Raw genomic sequence first — 19,183 nt, forward strand, 5'->3', positions numbered from 1 at the left:
CCAGTCGTTCGGGAGGGTAGCAGAATTTAGTGAAACATTGAACAGGATTAAAAGATAGTCGGCGACTTCATCAGCACAGAATTTAAGAATAGAATTTGGGATGTCGTCAGGGCCAACAGAATGGGGTTTCAGTTTTTTCAAAAGTTTTAGGATACCTTGTTTGGAGAAGGATATAGGGGGTGAGTTGTGGATAGAATCAAAAAAAGAGTATTGGGGAGGAGAGGGGTCTATTGAGAAAACCGAGCAGAAAGCTAAATTGAATTCGGTAGCCATCTCTGAAGGAGAAAATGTATATTTATTTGAACTTCTCAGGGAAGTGGGACCAACAGATTTAGGTCTAAGGTAACTCCAGAATTTTGTTGGATTGGTTTTTAAGTAATGGGGTAGAGAATGAGAGAGGTATCTGGACTTTTGGACGGAAATGAGGTTTCTGAGGTCTCGGGTGGAGGCTGAAATTATGGATTTGAGTGAATTGGATTTGTTAGTTTTATATTTGAAGGCGATTCGGCGGATTTTCCTCTTTAAATGAATAATATCTCTGGTGATCCATGGATTAAAAAAAGACTTAGGAGAAACATTTTTAATTGGAACTGTAGTTAAGCATTTGTCTATAATACATTTAAAAGAGGTCCAGAGGGTGTGGATATTGTTAGAAGAGGATATGGATAAGAAATCATTGAAGTGAGAGCGAAAAATATTTTGCATAAGTGGATAATTTGCCTTGTTGAAATTACGTTTAGGGGCGAGTTTGTAGGATGGGATAGAGTGGCGGAGGGAAAAGTTAATGACTGGGATATTATGGTCGGAGCAACCCTCAAAGATGGAGGTGGAAAGGACTGAAATTCGATTGGAGGTAGCAATGAGATCTAAGGTAGAGCTGGAGTAGAGGGTGGTTCTTGTGGGTTCAAAAATGGATTGGACCAAGTTAAATTTAAGGAAGATATCTAGGACTTTGTTATTAATTCCGTGATTGCCGGACAGGGATTCCATATTTTTCCAGTCAATGCCGGGAAGATTCCAGTCTCCGGAGATAAGAATAGAATGTGTGTTATAAAATTTTTCAAGAATAATTTCCAGTTGTTCAAAAAGGTGGAAATCAGGAGAGGGAGGGAAATAGACAGAAAAGATGGCAAGTGGGGGACAGTTGGGTTGAAGCCATTCGGCTCCAACAATTTCGAGTTCGGAATCTAATATAATTTCAGTTAAAGGGATAGATTTTTTGAAAATAAGTAAGACCCCGCCCCCCCGAGAGTTTCTATCCTTTCGAAAAGCATTGTAATCGGGTGGCAAAATTTCGGAATTAGAGATTGTATTATTTAGCCATGACTCTGTAACACCAAGAAAATGGGGATTATAGATGAGTAAGAATGATTCTAGAAAATCAGCTTTGTTTTTCAGGCTGCGAGTGTTGATAGTTCCCAACTGGTAGGTATTTTTTAATTTGGAGGTTGTGTAGACGGAAGGGTTGCTCGGGGGGAGTAGCCTAAAGGGGGTACCGAGGAAATATGGGAGGAGAGGGAGGGCATAGAAAGGTTCGAAGCAGTATGAGCGGGGAAGATGGGGCGGATATCATTAATATCGGGATCCCAGACATATTTGGTATTATTTATGAGTGCAAAATTGTGGATAAGTTTTACTTTAATGCCTTCGTCACGGTATTTTTGACTGGCTCTCCAAATTTGACCACGAAGCCTGCGTGTATCGAGAGAGAAATCTTCTGAGATAGATATGTTGCTGTTTTTAAGTTTCGAGGCATTTTTTAGAATCTCACTTTTTATTTTAAATTTGTTGAATTTTATTATGGTAAGTCTGGATCCGTGGGTCTTTTTGGAACCTAATCTGTGACAGCGGTCTATCTCACTAGGTGTAATATTTACGTCAAGGTGATCAGAACAGCATTGGATGATTTTGGATTCGAGGGTGGAGGAGGACTCGAAGTCAGATTCTTCAGGAATGTTTCGGAAAATCAAGTTATCCCGTCGAGAACGATCCTCAAGATCGATGACTTTATTGGTAAGGGAGGATTGGAGTTCAGAGAGATTAGAGGAGAGGTCGTAGACTTGGCTTTGGAGTTCCTCTACTGGGGAAAGTTTTTCCTCAACTGCACTAAGACGGTGGGATAGATCACTTAGCTGATGACTGAATGAGTCCTGTTTTTGGGTGAGGAGGGTAAGTTTGTCAAGAATGGCTACTTGGGTGTCTTGAATATTACGGAGAATGGATGAGTTATCCGAAAGAGTCGAAGATTCAGACGAAGGATTTGATCTATTTTGAGAGCGTGTTGGGGAGTGGCTGACCCTAGGCCCAGGGTTGGATTCGATATCTCCCGCCAGTAGAAGCAAGCTAGCCAAGTGGGTAAAAAGGACAAGAGGGAAAAAGGGAAGAGGTTTTGAATGGAGCAATTTCGAATGGTGGTAACAAGGACCGGAGCGAAAAGGGTTTTTCTTTAAAGCACACATATATTTTAAGTAAAAAATTGATGGTTGAGCAAAAAATAGAAACACACAGTACATAATAATTTTAAACGTCGGATGCAGGATCGACACAAAGAATATTAAATTTATAAAGATTAAATAAGTTGGTATGAAAATGTGAAGCGAACTAACCTGTAAAAATAGACTTGAATATAACATTTTTTTTGACGAAATGTCGATCCTGCATCGTGAAAGTCCATGGGTAGCGACACTTAAATACAAGCGGTGAAACGCCCACTTCGACAGCGAAATCCAGGTGGCAGCAGTAGTTGCGAGACGAGACCACTCTCGGGGAGGGGTGGTTTGGCGGCTACGTTCCGAATCGAATGGTGACGTCATACGGCTCTTGTATCGGGAGGAGATGGCGGAGAATAAATATGCTGCGGGCAGCTTAAATTATCTGGGAATGTGCCGCAGGCCACCTAACTGATGTCGAACTGCCCCGTGGATTACTCTAGTTATCTATAAATGAGTCGCAGATCACGTGAGTGATCAGTAAATGAGCCATGGATAACGTAAGTGCACTGGAACTGCGCATCATAGACATTTATGTGATTTGGAATTGTGCCGCAGATCACTCAAATGATCCTTAAGGGTACCGTGAACATTAATGTACACAATGTGTGTGAGCCCATATGATGGTGTATTTTCCCTCTTCCCACTTCTTCGCAAGAAATAAGATGTCAACCCCCCCCCCCCTAAGAAAATCCTTCGTACCCTGCCTGCCGAAGGTCACTTATGCGATCCGGAAATGCACCGCGTGTCACTTAAGAGAATCTGGATATGTGTCACGGGTCACTCAAGTGGTTTCTAAATATGCTGAGAACCATTCTAATGATGTGGAGCTGCAACGTAGAACTTTAGAAAAATTAATGTTGAGGACACGTGACATCAAATGACTCCGAAGGCCACATTTGAAAGCGGGCCACGGGTTAAATTTGTATGATTTTTCGTATCTTTCTAGACATGATTGAAAATTTAGAACAAAAATTGAATTTTTTTTTAATTTATTCTGCACTGAAAATTTGAAAAACTTCAATAATAAAAATATCTTCAAAAAAATTAACCCTTTCACTTACTTCCAAAGAGGAAAATTCCCGAAAAATAAAAATATAATCATACCTCTATCCATGCATAAGGGAAAAAAAATCGAAGATATATTTCTTTTAAAAAGTTTATGGAAAACCTCCCTTAAGGGAAAAAAAATATTTTAATGAAAAAAATATTTTCATTAATAATAAAAGGGAAAAAAAATGCGTTCAGAAAACACTTCATGAAAAACTCGTTAATCAAACAAAGGCTGTTTCTCAGTATAGCAATAAGCTGTTCACTGCGTTATATGCATAACGCCATTTTCCTCCACTCAATTACGTAAAAAAAAAAAAATTCTCCATTTTTATTACATTTTTTTTTCCTCTTTTTTGTCATATTCATTTTCTTGCCATCTTCTACCACCATAATAACTCCATGCACACCAAAAAAATATGTTTTTTCCTTATTTTTCATTCTATTTCTTAGAACGCATTTTTCCTCCCCGCTTTCGTACTCCGCTCGTTTCTGTCGCCATATTTTTTCCACCACCCACGGTCTCGGGGAAGTCGATCAAAAAGAGATTATCCATCAGCGAAAGGAAATAAAAGAAATTCCACAACAAAAATAAAATCTATAAGAACAATACATTCTTTACAGACTTACTCGTATAGATTATATACTAGACTCGGGCGTCGAAAACAATGGATGTCAATCCACTCGGGAACAAAGATACGGATGGAAAAATGATATGTACGTGCTACAAATATGGACTCTTTCATGAAAAAAATTGTTTCTTTTCACTTATAATGCAACAAAAATTTCTTTAGTGTTTGGTTTTTTCTCAGAAACTAGAACCAAAAACTGATTAAAAAAATATCGTATAATTTTTTTTACATTGATACGTATTATGTCTAATGTTTCCTTTCTGCGGTCGAACTTGATTAATTCCAAAGTCAATTGAAAAAATTCAAATTATCCAAACATTCTATTATCCAATTAATCTATCCTAGATCTGTAAAATGACTACAAATTCCGATTTTATCATCAACATTCACGTTGGATAACAATTATCAATTATTAAAATTTCATCATCAGTTACGAGACTGTTTCCCAAATTTTAATGATTTATAATTATAGTATACTTAATCTTAGCTGATACATTATTCTACTGTTCTGAAATCTCTTCATCACTGGAGAATTTCTTCACAATGTTCAAAGCCTTGTTTACGGAAACAGGCCATGATCATCCAAGTGTTTCCCAAATATTGCTTATTATTCTTATGCTATCAAGGAAATATACTTTCTTTTAAGCTATTTTTAAAATTTCACTGATCTGCCTTATAACTGCTACAGTGAAAAACACTCTAACCCCCTGCAAAATGTCACACCCTAATCCAAACAGAATTATTTTTTTTTCCGCTTTTGTGCAGCTGATAGTACTTTCCCCCTCAATTCCAAGAGGAATATAAAAAAACTAAGAAGAGTAATACCCTGGCCTTTTCTATTTATATTATGCGTATATTCCTATACATGTATTCCTCGCTTTACGTGATTTCGATATAACGAGATTTTTAAAAGTTGATTTTAGCAGTTCCAACCTGCAAAATCGGCTTGGAGTTCAACTTTAATCCTGGAAATGGACTTACAAATTGAAGATGTATATAACAGTTGAATCCTTTGACGACGAAATATACGTTGGATTTGATGATGTAGCTGAGACAAATATGAGAGAAATTCAACTTACTCCCCAGATCTCGCTGATGAACAGCGTTTGATAACACTTTGACACTGCCAAGAAAAAAAGCGGTTCGAGTGAAACTATAATTTTCAAATTTGCGTGAAATATGCGGAATTCTCTAGCTTTTGTACTAAACTTTTTATAAGGAGATGAAAAATGCTGCTTGTCAGCCGAAAGTTTCGACTGTTTCATTAAAAAGATGAAATTCATTAAAAGATCAGCCTAATCACACCAGGCTCTTCAAGAAAGAAAACATCCACGCTCACTAGAATCAAACAGAAGTAATGGAGACAGAAAGCGTATTAATTTAATTCATTCACATTGCATGAATTCACGTTATTTTTATTCATACAAGTTTTGATAATTAAATCTTTAAAAAAAGTTTGTGCTGCCGGGTTCAATATTTTTACTTCTGAAGAGAAAGCCACCCCCCCCCCCTCCTTATCTTTCCCATGTTAAATTCAACTCAATTTTCTTGATTTCGTCTTACGTGACTATTTTGTGGAAACAATTAATCGCATAAAGTAAAGGATGCCGGTACGACCCCGTACGAAAAAAGAGAAAACACCGTCTCTCCCCTTCTGTTATCAAACTTTGAGTGAAAACTAACTCTGGCTACTGGCAGTTAATGTGACAGTTTGAGGGAGATAGTAAACATGTTTGTCAGTAAAAGAAAGCCCACAACGCAGTATCTGGGCTCGTCGTTGCGTTACATAGATAAAAGGCGGAAAGTTAGGTGAGATATCTTGTCAATGCCACTGTAAGTGATTTCATGCACATCTACAGTATATTCGCCTAAAATAAAAGCTGCTTAAATATAAAACTCGCTACTTCCCTATGGTTTGAATCATAGCATCATGGATCAGTTTATGCTATTTTTACTACTTTGATCGCGACACTTTTGATGCTATTACCAAATGAATTGACAAAAATGCTACAGCATTGAATTATTTGAATAGGTTTCCGTTGGATGCGTGAGTTCAGAGCACAAAGTGCTCGGTTTTTAGTCACTTGCATTACGACGTCGTAAAAAGCTAAAAAGGTATACATTTTGTTTTTATAATGTTCTCACGATGTTCTTATAAAATAGTTTTGTTTTTCCCAATATTAAAACTAATTGTGTATCGTTTTTTTTAGATTTTTTTTCTTCTTTTTTCAACAAGGGTTTAATTTTTGAGGGAAAAAATTTATCACTAATTCCATAAAAATAACAATAAAAGTTTATTAATGTATTTTTTTAATATGGCATCGATCACCCAATTTAGTAAGATAATCATTTAATCCGCTTTTCTGGATCATTTTTTAACTACCCCCCCCCTTTCCCCTTCCCCCACACTGTGAAATTGTGCATATACATTATAATCGATAATTCCTTTTAAAAATGAGAACAAAAAAATATTAATAAGTTGTTGTTTGTTGTTTTCTTGTATATAATACTTGTGCTAGGTATACATGTGGACAAGGTATTAAATTCTATTTCGATAAAATAAAATACACAGGTTATTCTGTAAGTACTAATGCAACTTTTATATCATCAACCGTCCGTCGTAGAGGTATGATTCCTATTTAAAAATGCTCAAAAGCCATTCAAAAATTACTCTGTACTAGTTTTGAGAATGAAAATACAGTGTGTAACAAAATGGAAAAAAAAATCTAAATTTTTATACCGTACCTTGTACTCGAACTTCCAATTAAAAAGTTTTTGCCCTGTATCTCCTGAGCCCAACAGAAAAATCCCCATGGTTTCTAAGTGCAATATTCGCTAAGATATTCAATTCAAAAATTCGAGAAAACTCATGAATGATCAGCAAAAACTAATGGGCAACGCTCCTTCCCCTCATTTATGTTGTCCTTCACCAACTTTTCTCCGATTTTTGAATTCGAATATTGCACTTCGAAACTTGGAATTCATTTCTTTTTTGGCCCCAAGAGAGACAGGGCAACAACTTTGTAACCGGAAGTTAGATGACAGGGGACCGTATAAATATTTAGAGTTTTTATTTTGTTACAAATTTTATTTTCACTCTCAAAACTGCTCCAGGGTAATTTTTGAACGTCTTCTGAGCATTTTTTAAATTGAAACTGTACCTCTACTACGGACGCGGTTGATAAGATAAAGTCCACATTAGCACTTACAGGACACCCTGTACACGTACAAATTTGTAGAAATTTATAAGTTTTTCACAGGAAACCTCTGATGCAAAACATGTTAATTTCCTCATAATCTAAAATTATTCATCTTAAAATTCAGAGTTGAGTTTTTTAATCATGTAAGTATTGCATGTGTATGTAATATTTGTATATTATATATTATATTACATAATAATTTTCTTTTCAAGTGGTATTTATGGAAACTCCTGAGCCTAATGTATATTCGGATAGCTATTCGAATCACAAGTGTGATAGCCAATGCGTAAACAATCTCCATATCTGATTCAAGTAGACGCAGAGCACGCAGTCAACACTATAGATGATTCAAACATTCATAAATGTCAAGTGCTTCATCAATATATAGATGAATGTCTCGCTGTCTCCATATTCCATGTCATGAACGTGAGCACCGTTACGCCATAATTAATCAAACTGGAGGAACTACGCATATTTACTAATAGCTAGATTCTCCACTTATCAGTTCTGAGAGGAGTGTTCGGATCGTATCTCATCGAGCATATTACTGGCAAATTATCTCGTTATCAACTTAATCACAAAAAAAATACGCATTTAACGCTTTGAAATTTAATCTGATATCCAAGAGCAGGTATATAACTGGGATGCTTTTGACACAAATAATTGGACAATCGCGTGATGTTTCATAACAATGATGTAAAAGTATCAAATTACTAAATTTTAGGTGTGAATATTTAAAACATTGAATCGAATTCGAATTATTATAGCACCAATATGTTTAATTGGATGATCATTTTATGATGCGATCCTCCTCCTCTTTTACAAGAACTTCAGGTAATCCCATTTCTTTAATTTCATTCCCATCTCTTATTTCCATTTCTAATAATACAATGTATGCACCATTTTTTTTTCTTTCGCACAGCTTGCTTATGGAAACTCAATGCATGATGAGATTGTGGGAGAGCCAACAATTCATTAGTTCAAGGCCGCTTTGAAAAATCATGATCTGTTTCCACATCTTCGATACCATGTTTTTTAATTTATATCTACGTAGAATTTCCACTGTTTTTATTATTGCCAAACCAGCGTTTGTTATGTCTTTGTGATTTTTACTGATCATCGTATTGTTTTACGTGATTTTAGTTTCATGCACCTCTTTTTTAGGGAATGCCACGACCCCCTGTGAAATTGATTTTTTAAAAAATTACTTTGAAAAACATTTCATTCAATTGCAAATCGAATGCAAAAGGTGAATTATAGCGTACATGTGTGTGAGAAAAAAACCCTTTGAACGCGATTCTCTCGGATTGCAGTTTTTGAGTTCATTTATTTATTTGACATGAATGTCGCTCTCCACTTGTTAATACAAGATATACAGAAGACTGGATGTTGTGAAGATATTTATTATTTGAAATGTTAATTCTTTAAGAAAGGAAAAAACTCATCTCTGCCTCTACCGGGAGTTGAACCTAGAGATTTTCCTTTGCTAGAGCTTATATGTGCCGAACGGAACCGTGCAATGGACGGTGAACCGATCTGCACGGTTCCGTTCGGCACATATACGCTCTAGCGAAGGCAAACCTCCATCTCCTCTGTAGCTTAGTGGTCAGAGCACACGTCCGGCAATCGAAGGACCCGGGTTCAACTCCCGGTAGAGGCAGAGATGAGTTTTTTCCTTCCTTAAAAAAAAAAAAATTAACATCTCAAATAATAAATATCTTCACAACATCCAGTCTTCTGTATATCTTGTATTTATTTATTTGCCTTTTGTGCATGTAAATCATCCACAAAAGGCAGGTTGTACTTGCATTGCTTGGAAGAAGAAAAAAGAAAAAGCACGATAAAAATCAAATGAAAGGGAGCAAATAATGGCATATTGTAGATACATAGGGACAGTGCAGTCTTAAGGCATGGGCCTACCCGGGCACGGCCCGTAGTCCTCAAGAGAAGAATTGAACTCACAAAAATGAAATCTGGTTGAAATTTTCAAGAATTTTGCCACAGAAAAATCACTTTGCCCGGGAGCCCATGACGCTCTTCAGACGGCACTGCATGAAGGGGGAAGGCATTAAATTAAAATGGGTATCTGATCACGAAACTCGAAATTTCAAAGCTTGGTAGTCTTTTTTGCAAAATAATGCGTACATCAATGTACAAGCGTGATCAGATGGAAGTCTATTCCAAGTTCGGCCAGCCCGAGATAAAAATGAATACTGTACAAATACAAATACAAATACAAATACAACGCCACAACAGGCAAAATGCCCAACGAGGTGGCTGATAAAAAGATGCCCATAAAAATATGGTTGTCATATGTTTCAAAAATACAGCAACCCAATTAAAAATGCAATTAACACAAATTACAAACCATATATACACATGATAAAATATTATACAATGCCCATAAAGAATACTTATGGTTGTCTTATTCTAAGAATGGATAGCTTCTCGATTTACCCCAACATGTTTATCGTATTTCTTTTTAAACGTGTCAATTGTGTTACAATTTACTACCTCCGGGGGTAAGCTATTCCATTTATTAACAACCCTATTGGAGAAAAATTCCCTGCGACACCATAACCTTGCATTGTCCCTCACCAATCGATACTGGTGTCCCCTTGTAAAAGCAGTCGATTGGCGGTGTACTAAAAGTTCATGGTCCATCCTATCCATCCCATTGAAAATTTTGAACACTTCGATCATATCTCCTCGACACCTGCGTTCATCCAATGTAAACATATTCAAAAAATGAAGTCTTTCTTCATAACTCAAGCCCTGTGTGCCAATAAGGACACGCGTAGCTCTTCTCTGCACCCCTTCAACCAAGTCTATGTCCCTCTGTAGGTATGGTCTCCAAAACCTTACAGCATACTCCAGTCCAGGACGAACTAAGCCTCGAAAAAGCGGAAGAATGACTTTAGGAGAACGCGAAGAGACCTTTTTGAAAATGAGACCAAGCATTCTATTCGATTTTTTGACAACCGCTGAACAATGTTCAGAAAACTTAAGTCGCTCGTCAATGAGAATTCCCAAATCGGTGACTCTAGTTGCATCCGGGATAGTGACACCATTCAACTCGTAAGAGAACCGTGGGTTGTTCGAACCAAAATGAGCGACCATGCACTTATCTACGCTAAACGTCATGCTCCATTCATTTGCCCATGCTGCAATCTTGTTTAAGTTGGTCTGGAGCAACTCCCTATCGCTTTCATTTCCGATTACCCCCATTAGCTTCACATCATCTGCGAATTTGCTAGTAATTCCATCGATACCCTGATCGAGTTTGTCGATAAAAAGTGAAAAAAGTATGGGGCCAAGGACACTTCCCTGAGGAACTCCACTTGTGACGTCTGTCCAACCAGAGAATTCCCCGTTCACCATAACTCGTTGCGACCTATCTCTTAACCACGATTCTATCCAATTCAGCAAGTTGCCCCCTATTCCAATCTCGTGTAAACGCTTCAAGAGTTTGCCATGTTGGACCCGATCGAATGCCTTCTGGAAATCAAGGTAAACAACGTCAACATTTTTGCTCTTACCCAAAGCCTTAGTCACGTAATCATAGAAGCAAAGGAGGTTAGTTACACATGACTTCCCCTTCCTGAACCCATGCTGATTATCCGACAATACATTATTCTCGTCTATCCACTTCACAAACTGCCTTTTGATGATAATTTCCAAAATTTTCGAGAGGGAGCTCGTCAAACTCACTGGACGATAATTAGACACCACTTCTCTACTACCCTTCTTAAATATCGGAACAACGTTAGCAAGTTTCCAATCTCTCGGGACGATACCCTCAGCAACACTACTCCTGTATATCTGTGCGACTGGCCCCAACAATTCATTAGCACCTTCCCTGAGAACCCTGGGATAGATATCATCTGGTCCTGGTGCTTTGCTTGCACATACATTTCTTAGAAGATTTAGGACCTCCACGTCTTCCACTTGAATATCGTTGAGCGTTTTATTACCCCATGCAACACCCGTATATCGAATATCATTATCTCCATTAAAAACCGACGCGAAAAAGTCATTGAAAGCACTACACATGCCTACATTGCTCTCTACTTTTGAGCCTCCTATCGAGAGGGGGCCAACTGTCCCCTTACATCCATTATTGACGTATCGAAAAAATGATTTTGGGTCAGAGCCAATGTTATCTGCCAACCTAGATTCAACTTGCTTTTTACTATCCCTTATCGCTTTCTTCAACAGTCTTCTTTTATCAGTAAACAATGATAGGTCACCTCGTCCACTTTTATACTCTCTGAATGCTCTTTAAAAAGTGTACCTATTTGGAGATGGGTGGGTTTGAACCCATGCACCCTGAACTATTCCCATCTTTAACACCGTATCTTACCAACCCACCACCACAGCACCACAGTAATCGGTTTCCTTCTCGCAAATGGAATACGTACGGATGCACAGCTGGTGACTTCTGATGCGAGAGTTCATGAACTTCATGTTCGATGAAAGAGTCGATGCATGCAGGTGAGACCATAGACAATTCTGTACAGCAGTCCCAAATCGTTCAGTCTACGCCATTTTAGAGAATGTTGCCCCAAGAGTTGCAGTCATCTGAAAGGTCCCGGAAACTAGGCATGCACTTCGTGAAACGCTTTTGGGGTTTCCTCATCCTCATCCGTAAGATTAAAAATTATCCGCCTGGCAGTCGAGTGGTTAGGGAGCTAGCCTCTCACTGTACAGGTTTGGGTTCGAATACCGGTACGGGCACGGATGTTTACTAACACTTACAAATTCTCTGGACGGATCATGCTGATCCCTTGGGAAATATACGTAAGGATCACGTTAAAAAAAAACTACTGCTACTGCACCAATATTTCTAAAATTTTGCAGAAATGTTTATTCGACCTGTATTAGTAAAATGAACCTCCGATTTAGCAATTAAGCAATGGGAAGTAATTTTTAAAAAAAATGTTGAATTCACAGATTTTTGAAAAAATAAATTCTCATTTTTTTCAAACTTTAGAAAGTTTATAAAATTCTAATGATAGTCAGATATCCATTTTTGATGATCATTTTACCAACATGTGTCAAATAAGCATTTCTGCAAAATTTCAGATTTTTTTGGTGTAGTCGTTTTTTTTTTAACCTTGGATGAGCTCAGAAACTGCTATCATAAAATCACGTTTGAAGTTATTTTTTGCTTGTATACACACATTGCCACTATATAATTCATATTATCTTCTTTTTTTTATTTTGAAAAAACAAATTGACGGATTGTGACAAGAAATTGTTTGCATTTGATTTGCAATTAAATTAAATTATTTTGTTTTTGAAAAATTGATTCATTTTCGAATCGAAGTAATTTCTGAAAAATCTATGCATTTCCGAATCGAAGTAATTTTTGAAAAATCGATTTCAAGGGCCGTCACACCTTTTTTTAATAGTTTTAAAAAGAGTTAATTACCATTTTTTATTTTATTTTCTGTGTTTGTGAAATTTTTCTATTTCCTTGTTCTTTTTATATATGGGCATTGATTTCGTTATTTTGTTTTTGCTTGTTTATTTTACTATTATTTTCTCTCTTTTTTTCACACTTCAGAGTTTCTTTGTGATGAAAGTGCTGAACCTGCCATTCTAAAATATGCATGTATTACTGCCAAAGCTAGAAATCGGCCAGTTTGCGTAATGGCCGGTCCAGTTCACCCAGTCAATGTCCGAATTTCCAGCTTTCTCCAAGCTTCGGGTGGCCCTTATATATATCGATCCCTATGATTCGGTATCATCGCCACCTTGGCATATTTTTGTAATAATTACAGTCTCTCCCTCTCTCTCTGTCTCTCTCCTCTCTCTCTCATTTATAGTTAATGGTTAGCTATGGCAACCCTAACCACCGAACGAATTGGAATATCGATAACTTAGGGATCGATATATATAGGGGCCGGCCAGTGCACGAACTGGCCGATTTCGGGCTTTGGCAATAACATACCGTGTTTCCCCGAAAATAAGCTATAGCATGATTTTTCACGATTCTGCTAATAAAAAACCCTACCCCGAAAATAAGTCGTAGCTAAAATCGTCAATGAGAGGCATTTAGCACTTCGTTGCAACACATGACGGATGTATTGAACTATGTAAAATGATAATGGTTTAATTATTATTTATTATCAGATAAAAATATCATCGATACTTATACTTGAAATAAGTTACAATATAAACAAAAATTAAAGTTTCATAAGCACCCAAGCAGGCCTGCTTGGACGATAGCTGAAAAAATAACATATTGCCAGTATTACACTATAAAAGTTCTGGTTTTTTTTTTCGAATTTTAGAAAGTTTTCCGAAGAGTATTTCTAAAACTTTTATAGTGTAATCACGGCCTATGGCAAATTCCGGCTACCCAAAGAATGTTGTTGTCATTGGCCGGGATACGCTATAAAATTTTTGTAAAAACTCTTTAATAATGTTACATTCGAGCGAATGTAACCAATAGGCTTGGTGGTTGTTGTTGTTTTTTTTCAAGTTTTGTAAAACATGTTTTATCAAACTTTTATAATGTAATCCCGGCCATAAGTAAACAACCGGTACAGTTCACCGCTGAGAACCGAATGAAGCGACGAGTATCTCCGGCGTACACGGACACATGCCCACCTCGTTTGGTCCTGAAAATCTAACTTCCAGTTTACTTTATAGGACGACACCCGAAAGAAATGTTTCATGAAGTTGCAATTTTTTGTCGATATTTTTGTGTAACCATCATTCAAAAATGTCTTCAAAAAGATAGAGTTACTCTACAAGAAAAATAAGCCTTAGCGTGATTTTTCAGGAAGTTCCTAATACAAACTCTACCCCGAAAATAAGTCCTAATGCATTTTTTAAAGAAAAAATTAATATAAGACCGGGTCTTATTTTCAGAGAAACACGGTATATAAAAATAAATTGCCTCCGTCCACACATTTGGAGATGTTCTGGTCGAATTTTTTGAAAAAATATATATCCCATCCAATATCTCTCTTCTATGTTCTACAGAATGTTTCACATCATTTATTTGAAATTAAATTCCTTAGGAATAGAGGCAAAATATTTCATTACCCTGACACAACAAGGGCCATAGACTAAAGGTATATACTACTATATACTGCTATCATTATACTCTACGACAAGGACTCTGACATTACGAATTTTGTAGCTTTAAGGCTAGCATCGAAGGAACTAACAGAATTAAGGATGTTAAAACCTTTCGTTTTCCTTTCTAAAAATATAATGTAAAAAAAATAATTGTACATTTAATTTACATGGATACGTTCCTACTTAAGTTATTGCTATTTTTTTTGTGTGTATTAATAATTATATTTGCGTTATTATTTACGTATTTTTCATTGCAATATACGATTTATAAGGAAAAACTTCGTTACATTTTTTTTTCTAGAAAAATATTTGTAGTATTTTGTTGTCTTTGTTTTTGTCCTAGTATTACTTGTATAGTTTTCCCATTGCTTCTTTGTATTCAAAGGGCATCACATGTTTCAATATACAAAACTCATGTTGTACCTTGAAACATTTCAACCCTTCTCTAAAAATCCACCATCTCAAAGTTACGGAACGAAAGAAAGGTAATTTAAACATCACATGATGTTTACAGAAACTGAAAATGAATTCAATAGTTTCAAATGTAAAAACTAAGATGAAATTTTTGAAAAATAATGTTCTAAAGTACAACAGTGCTCCCCTACATTTATACTTTACGATAAAAAGAAAAAGGCTATGCATTCGATTTTTTCGCGTTCTCGAATTTTTTTTTGATCTAATCTAAATTTTTGTCGGATTGATGATACGTCGGCCATCTTTATTTACCCTATCTCTATCTTCTTTTAGAAAAAAGGAAACTTTCTTTACGAAATTTCGGAAAGTAATGCACGAACATTTGCTTTCCGTGTATAGCTTTTCTTGCGCTTTATACTTTATTTTTGTAGTCTTTCATAAAAATAGTTGCGTGCTCGTACTCTCTGAAATTTCATCTTGCATGCATAAGTAAGAGGACGAGAGGGAAAAAAATTCACAAAGAAAAAGTCCAAAATCGTGATCATCCTTTTCCTTTTTTTTTATACCTATCGTATCATCCATTTTATAAAAAAAAAAAAAAATTTAGTACAGATAACGAAAAAATAATAAAACTTCTATTTTTTTCTCATGAGTTTTCATCGCTTCTTGTTATCTTGCAATAATGGCGGATATCAGTTCCCTGAGAAGATAATTACGTCAGTGGCTATCATGAAGCGTATTGATTTTTTTTTCTTTTTCGGTAAAAATATAATATAACATTTATCCTCATGATTATGAACTGGGAATAAAAATCATGTTTTTATATTTAACAGTTTGTTATCATTAAAATTGATGCAACAAAATAAGATTATAAATGTAAATAATTCAAAGATATTAATAAAAACTCTAATTAATTTGTGTTTCCATTTATGTGTTAATCACTGAAGTTAATTAGCGTTATCCAAAATGGAAAAATTTGTTTATTAAGTAACAAATCCTCACGCGAATATCTTTTTTACGAAGCATTATGTTCTTCTAGTTATCGGCGGCTACCTTGTTTCTAAATGAGAAAATATCGCATAGACGTGAATTTTTCTTGAATGGATTAAACATTTGTATATTCATTCAAAAAGTTCGTAGAACTTATTTGCAACTGTCATTTTCTGAGACAATCGTGCATAACTTTCGACTACACTTCTGTAAAACGTGTCAACAAACATTCCGTGAAGAATCAATCTTCCTTGAAGCTCATACCTATAGGAATATTGAAGGCAAATATCCAAACACTACGATCATCCCATTGAGGGCAAGCAGTTGGAGCATGAATACCATAGGGGTGAAAGAGTCCATTGGTTATAAGACGTTGGAATTACGAAAGTGGCTTTTCTTCTTGAATCCTTTCTCCTAACCCCGCCATAATACATACATAAGATCGATAATAGAACCACCACGACGCCACCATTAGGCGGTAACGTATGACATAATAAATCATAGGCCAAAGGCATCGCATGCAGAGATGTGGGGGCGGCATGAATCCCCGCAGCATTTCTCAAAACACTGCTGTTATCTGTCAACAAAGTTTGTTGCTTCGGAATAACGAGCTGGTCTGACATTGCGGCTCTATTATCTAAATCCTTACAAGGAAATCCTTTCTCCAAAAACCGAAGGAGAAGGCCATTCTTTTCTATCATTTCATTCATGGCGGCCTCGAGTAAATTCACTTCCACCGAAATCCCGGGGGAAAACTTCGAATTAATGTTTGCTTTTGCGGATATTATTCATTCCGTTGGAAAATGAATTAGTTTCCATTTTTATTTTGTTTCCTTAATTACGCGGAATGAAATATACATATACATCCGTTATGAGAGGTATAAGAATCCTTTCCTATTCAAGTTCCAGAACCTCCACTCTTTTTCTTTCGGAAAGTCGGTCTCTCTCTTTGAAACAAATTTGCTCTCCGCTTTGACGGCTTGGTGAAATTAATAATAGAATTAATTAATTAGGCAGCTCTCGAACTCACCTTTAATCTTTCTCGAGATGATACCGAGATTTCGTTAGACTCGTGGCAATTTTTTTAGGATTTTTGCGGATGCTGATGTCTTACCACGATGTCTTGAACAGAATTTTTATGCGCAAATGAAACGTGATAGAAGTTTCATTGAAGCTGTTATCCTATGATTTGTCGCAAAATATTATAAATATTTATCAACAAGAAACTTGAAAGATTTGTGTAAGATACATGGGAAAAGGAATTGAAGGTATTAGAAAATAATGTCTGAGAGAGAGTGAGATGTGAAAAGTGGATTCTGTGCAATACTCTTCCATAATCATTATTATTTTCTAATAGTTGTCAGTATGTTATAAGATATTACAAGTACAGAATTATGGTGATTGTCAAATTGTCATTCGACCCATATTGCTCTATACCACCTGTCTGGATTTATACAAGAAAAATCAATCTTGTCAAACTATAAAGATTTCAAAATGCCTATCCCCATATTGGCAGAAAACTATTTTCAATGACTATGGTTCTCACTCATCATCACAATATTTTAGGTGGCAACATGTATATTTCTTATCGATCATTTTCACAAAATTTTCTGCATCAGTTACCTCATCATTACGAAATAACATCATCATTTATTTTTCTTTTCTTATGACTTATGATAATATCATACCTGATATAGGCATGGTGCTCTCCTACCGTTTAACTTTGTTCCACCGGATCCATGCTACTTTTCCAGTCTAGAAAGAGCGACAGAAAATTTAAAGTATTTTTTACTAATCTCCGTATTAAAACTATTCGCTTATTGGACCATCGTTTGGGAATCGGCGTAGATATGTTGAAGAAGCTGTCAGCTGAGCCTACGCTCAACGAGGGCACAAGTACCATCATTCAAGGTTTCAACTACCGTGAAGCATCAAACGGCGTGATTTTACAGCATGTAAGATGTCAGTCTCATCTGTTTTTATAGCTAGACAAGCCACTGCTGAGCATGTCGGATGAATATTACTTCCCACCAGAGAATAACAGTGCAGTCATTTATCTTTATCTTCAATCCATGGTACTATCAGCAACAAAATTTGGTGCAAACAAAAGTGTGTTAATGAAGGAATCCTTTGAAATCCTGAATTTCGAAGAGCAACTTGCGCAGGTAAGCTTTTTCTTGAATGAATTACCTTTTTCATGGTTTAACGCCTCATAAAGACTATTGACCAAGTATGAACATAAAAAGTACATGCGAATTACACTATTCACATAGTACTTACTGTATTAAAAATTACAAACTAGAATTTATATTAAACTAGAAAAAAACTCCCGATGCTGCCCGGGTTTTCTTAGTATAGTGGGAACATTTAAGAAGTGACATTGAAGAACATTGAAGAAGAGATATACAGGGATAAACATGGCTGAAACGAATTATTTGGGAATTGGAGTATAACAAGAGTAAACATTCCAGAAGTCATTGATGAGCTACTTCACAGATGGCAGGGTACTTCAACATATGAGGCAAAACTTTATTGACTCAAATTAGCGTCATCTTGAGGGTATTTTCTTCATTGTGGTTTCTGAGCTTCCATTGATTTCATTCTGGAATTTTCATCATTTCTTTAATTACTTCTTTCATCACAATTCTGAAAATATTTCTTTCATAAGTTCTTCATTTCCATTCATTCTGGAATCGATTCTCTCAGTAATTTTGAATTTTTATCGATTCTGTGGAATTTTTCCTCCCATTGATTCCGCATTTTCATCGATAGTATGAGAGAGGTTTTTTTCTCTCATTTATTCCTAATTATGATCATTCCGAAGTTTTTCTTTCGTTAATACTAAATTTCCATCAATTCCACCCTTATTTTTTTCTTTGCCTAATACTGAATTTATGTATGGTAGAATTATTTCTCATCTTTAATTCATCAATTTTTTAATTATCATTAGTTCGCAGATCATTAGGTCCTAATATCTTCTCTTATATAATTTATAATAATTTATAAATAATAAAATAATAAATAACTTATTTCGTGAGTTTAAAATTTTCTTTTGTTCTGAATTTCATAAATTCAAAATGTTCATTAATTTTTGCATTAATTTACATTTAATTATGTGATTATTTTTTTTCTTTAGTGGATGTTTTTCAGCATTCTTGAATATTTGTGGTATCTATGGCATGAATCTATGTGGATGCCGATTCCCGTCCCTCTACAAAATATATGAAATCGGAGCTAAGGGGCCCCGAAATAATTTGGTCACCGCGCCCCGCGTCTTATAAGCGCGGCTCTGATTGTCATAACTTGAAAGTTG

At 35.9% G+C, this 19,183-nt stretch overlaps 1 protein-coding gene across 1 annotated transcript; it reads right to left on the reverse strand.

The window, feature by feature from the left end:
- Nucleotides 1-1,420: 1,420 nt before the first annotated feature.
- On the reverse strand, nt 1,421-2,760 carry LOC149075754 (uncharacterized). Its single transcript, XM_089245452.1, has one exon. The coding sequence runs from the start codon at nt 2,631-2,633 to the stop codon at nt 1,437-1,439; it is 1,197 nt and encodes a 398-aa protein (XP_089101578.1). The 5' UTR covers nt 2,634-2,760; the 3' UTR covers nt 1,421-1,436.
- Nucleotides 2,761-19,183: the final 16,423 nt, after the last annotated feature.

The sequence above is a fragment of the Pholcus phalangioides genome, unplaced genomic scaffold (genome assembly GCF_987345545.1).
Source record: "Pholcus phalangioides strain wild (caught in Gottingen) unplaced genomic scaffold, Ppha-v1.0 ptg000015l_1, whole genome shotgun sequence".
NCBI classification, from domain to species: domain Eukaryota; kingdom Metazoa; phylum Arthropoda; class Arachnida; order Araneae; family Pholcidae; genus Pholcus; species Pholcus phalangioides.

Excerpts from the sequence above, each read along its gene's own strand:
- LOC149075754 (XM_089245452.1), bottom strand. The coding sequence starts at position 2,633 with ATGTTATATTCAAGTCTATTTTTACAGGTTAGTTCGCTTCACATTTTC.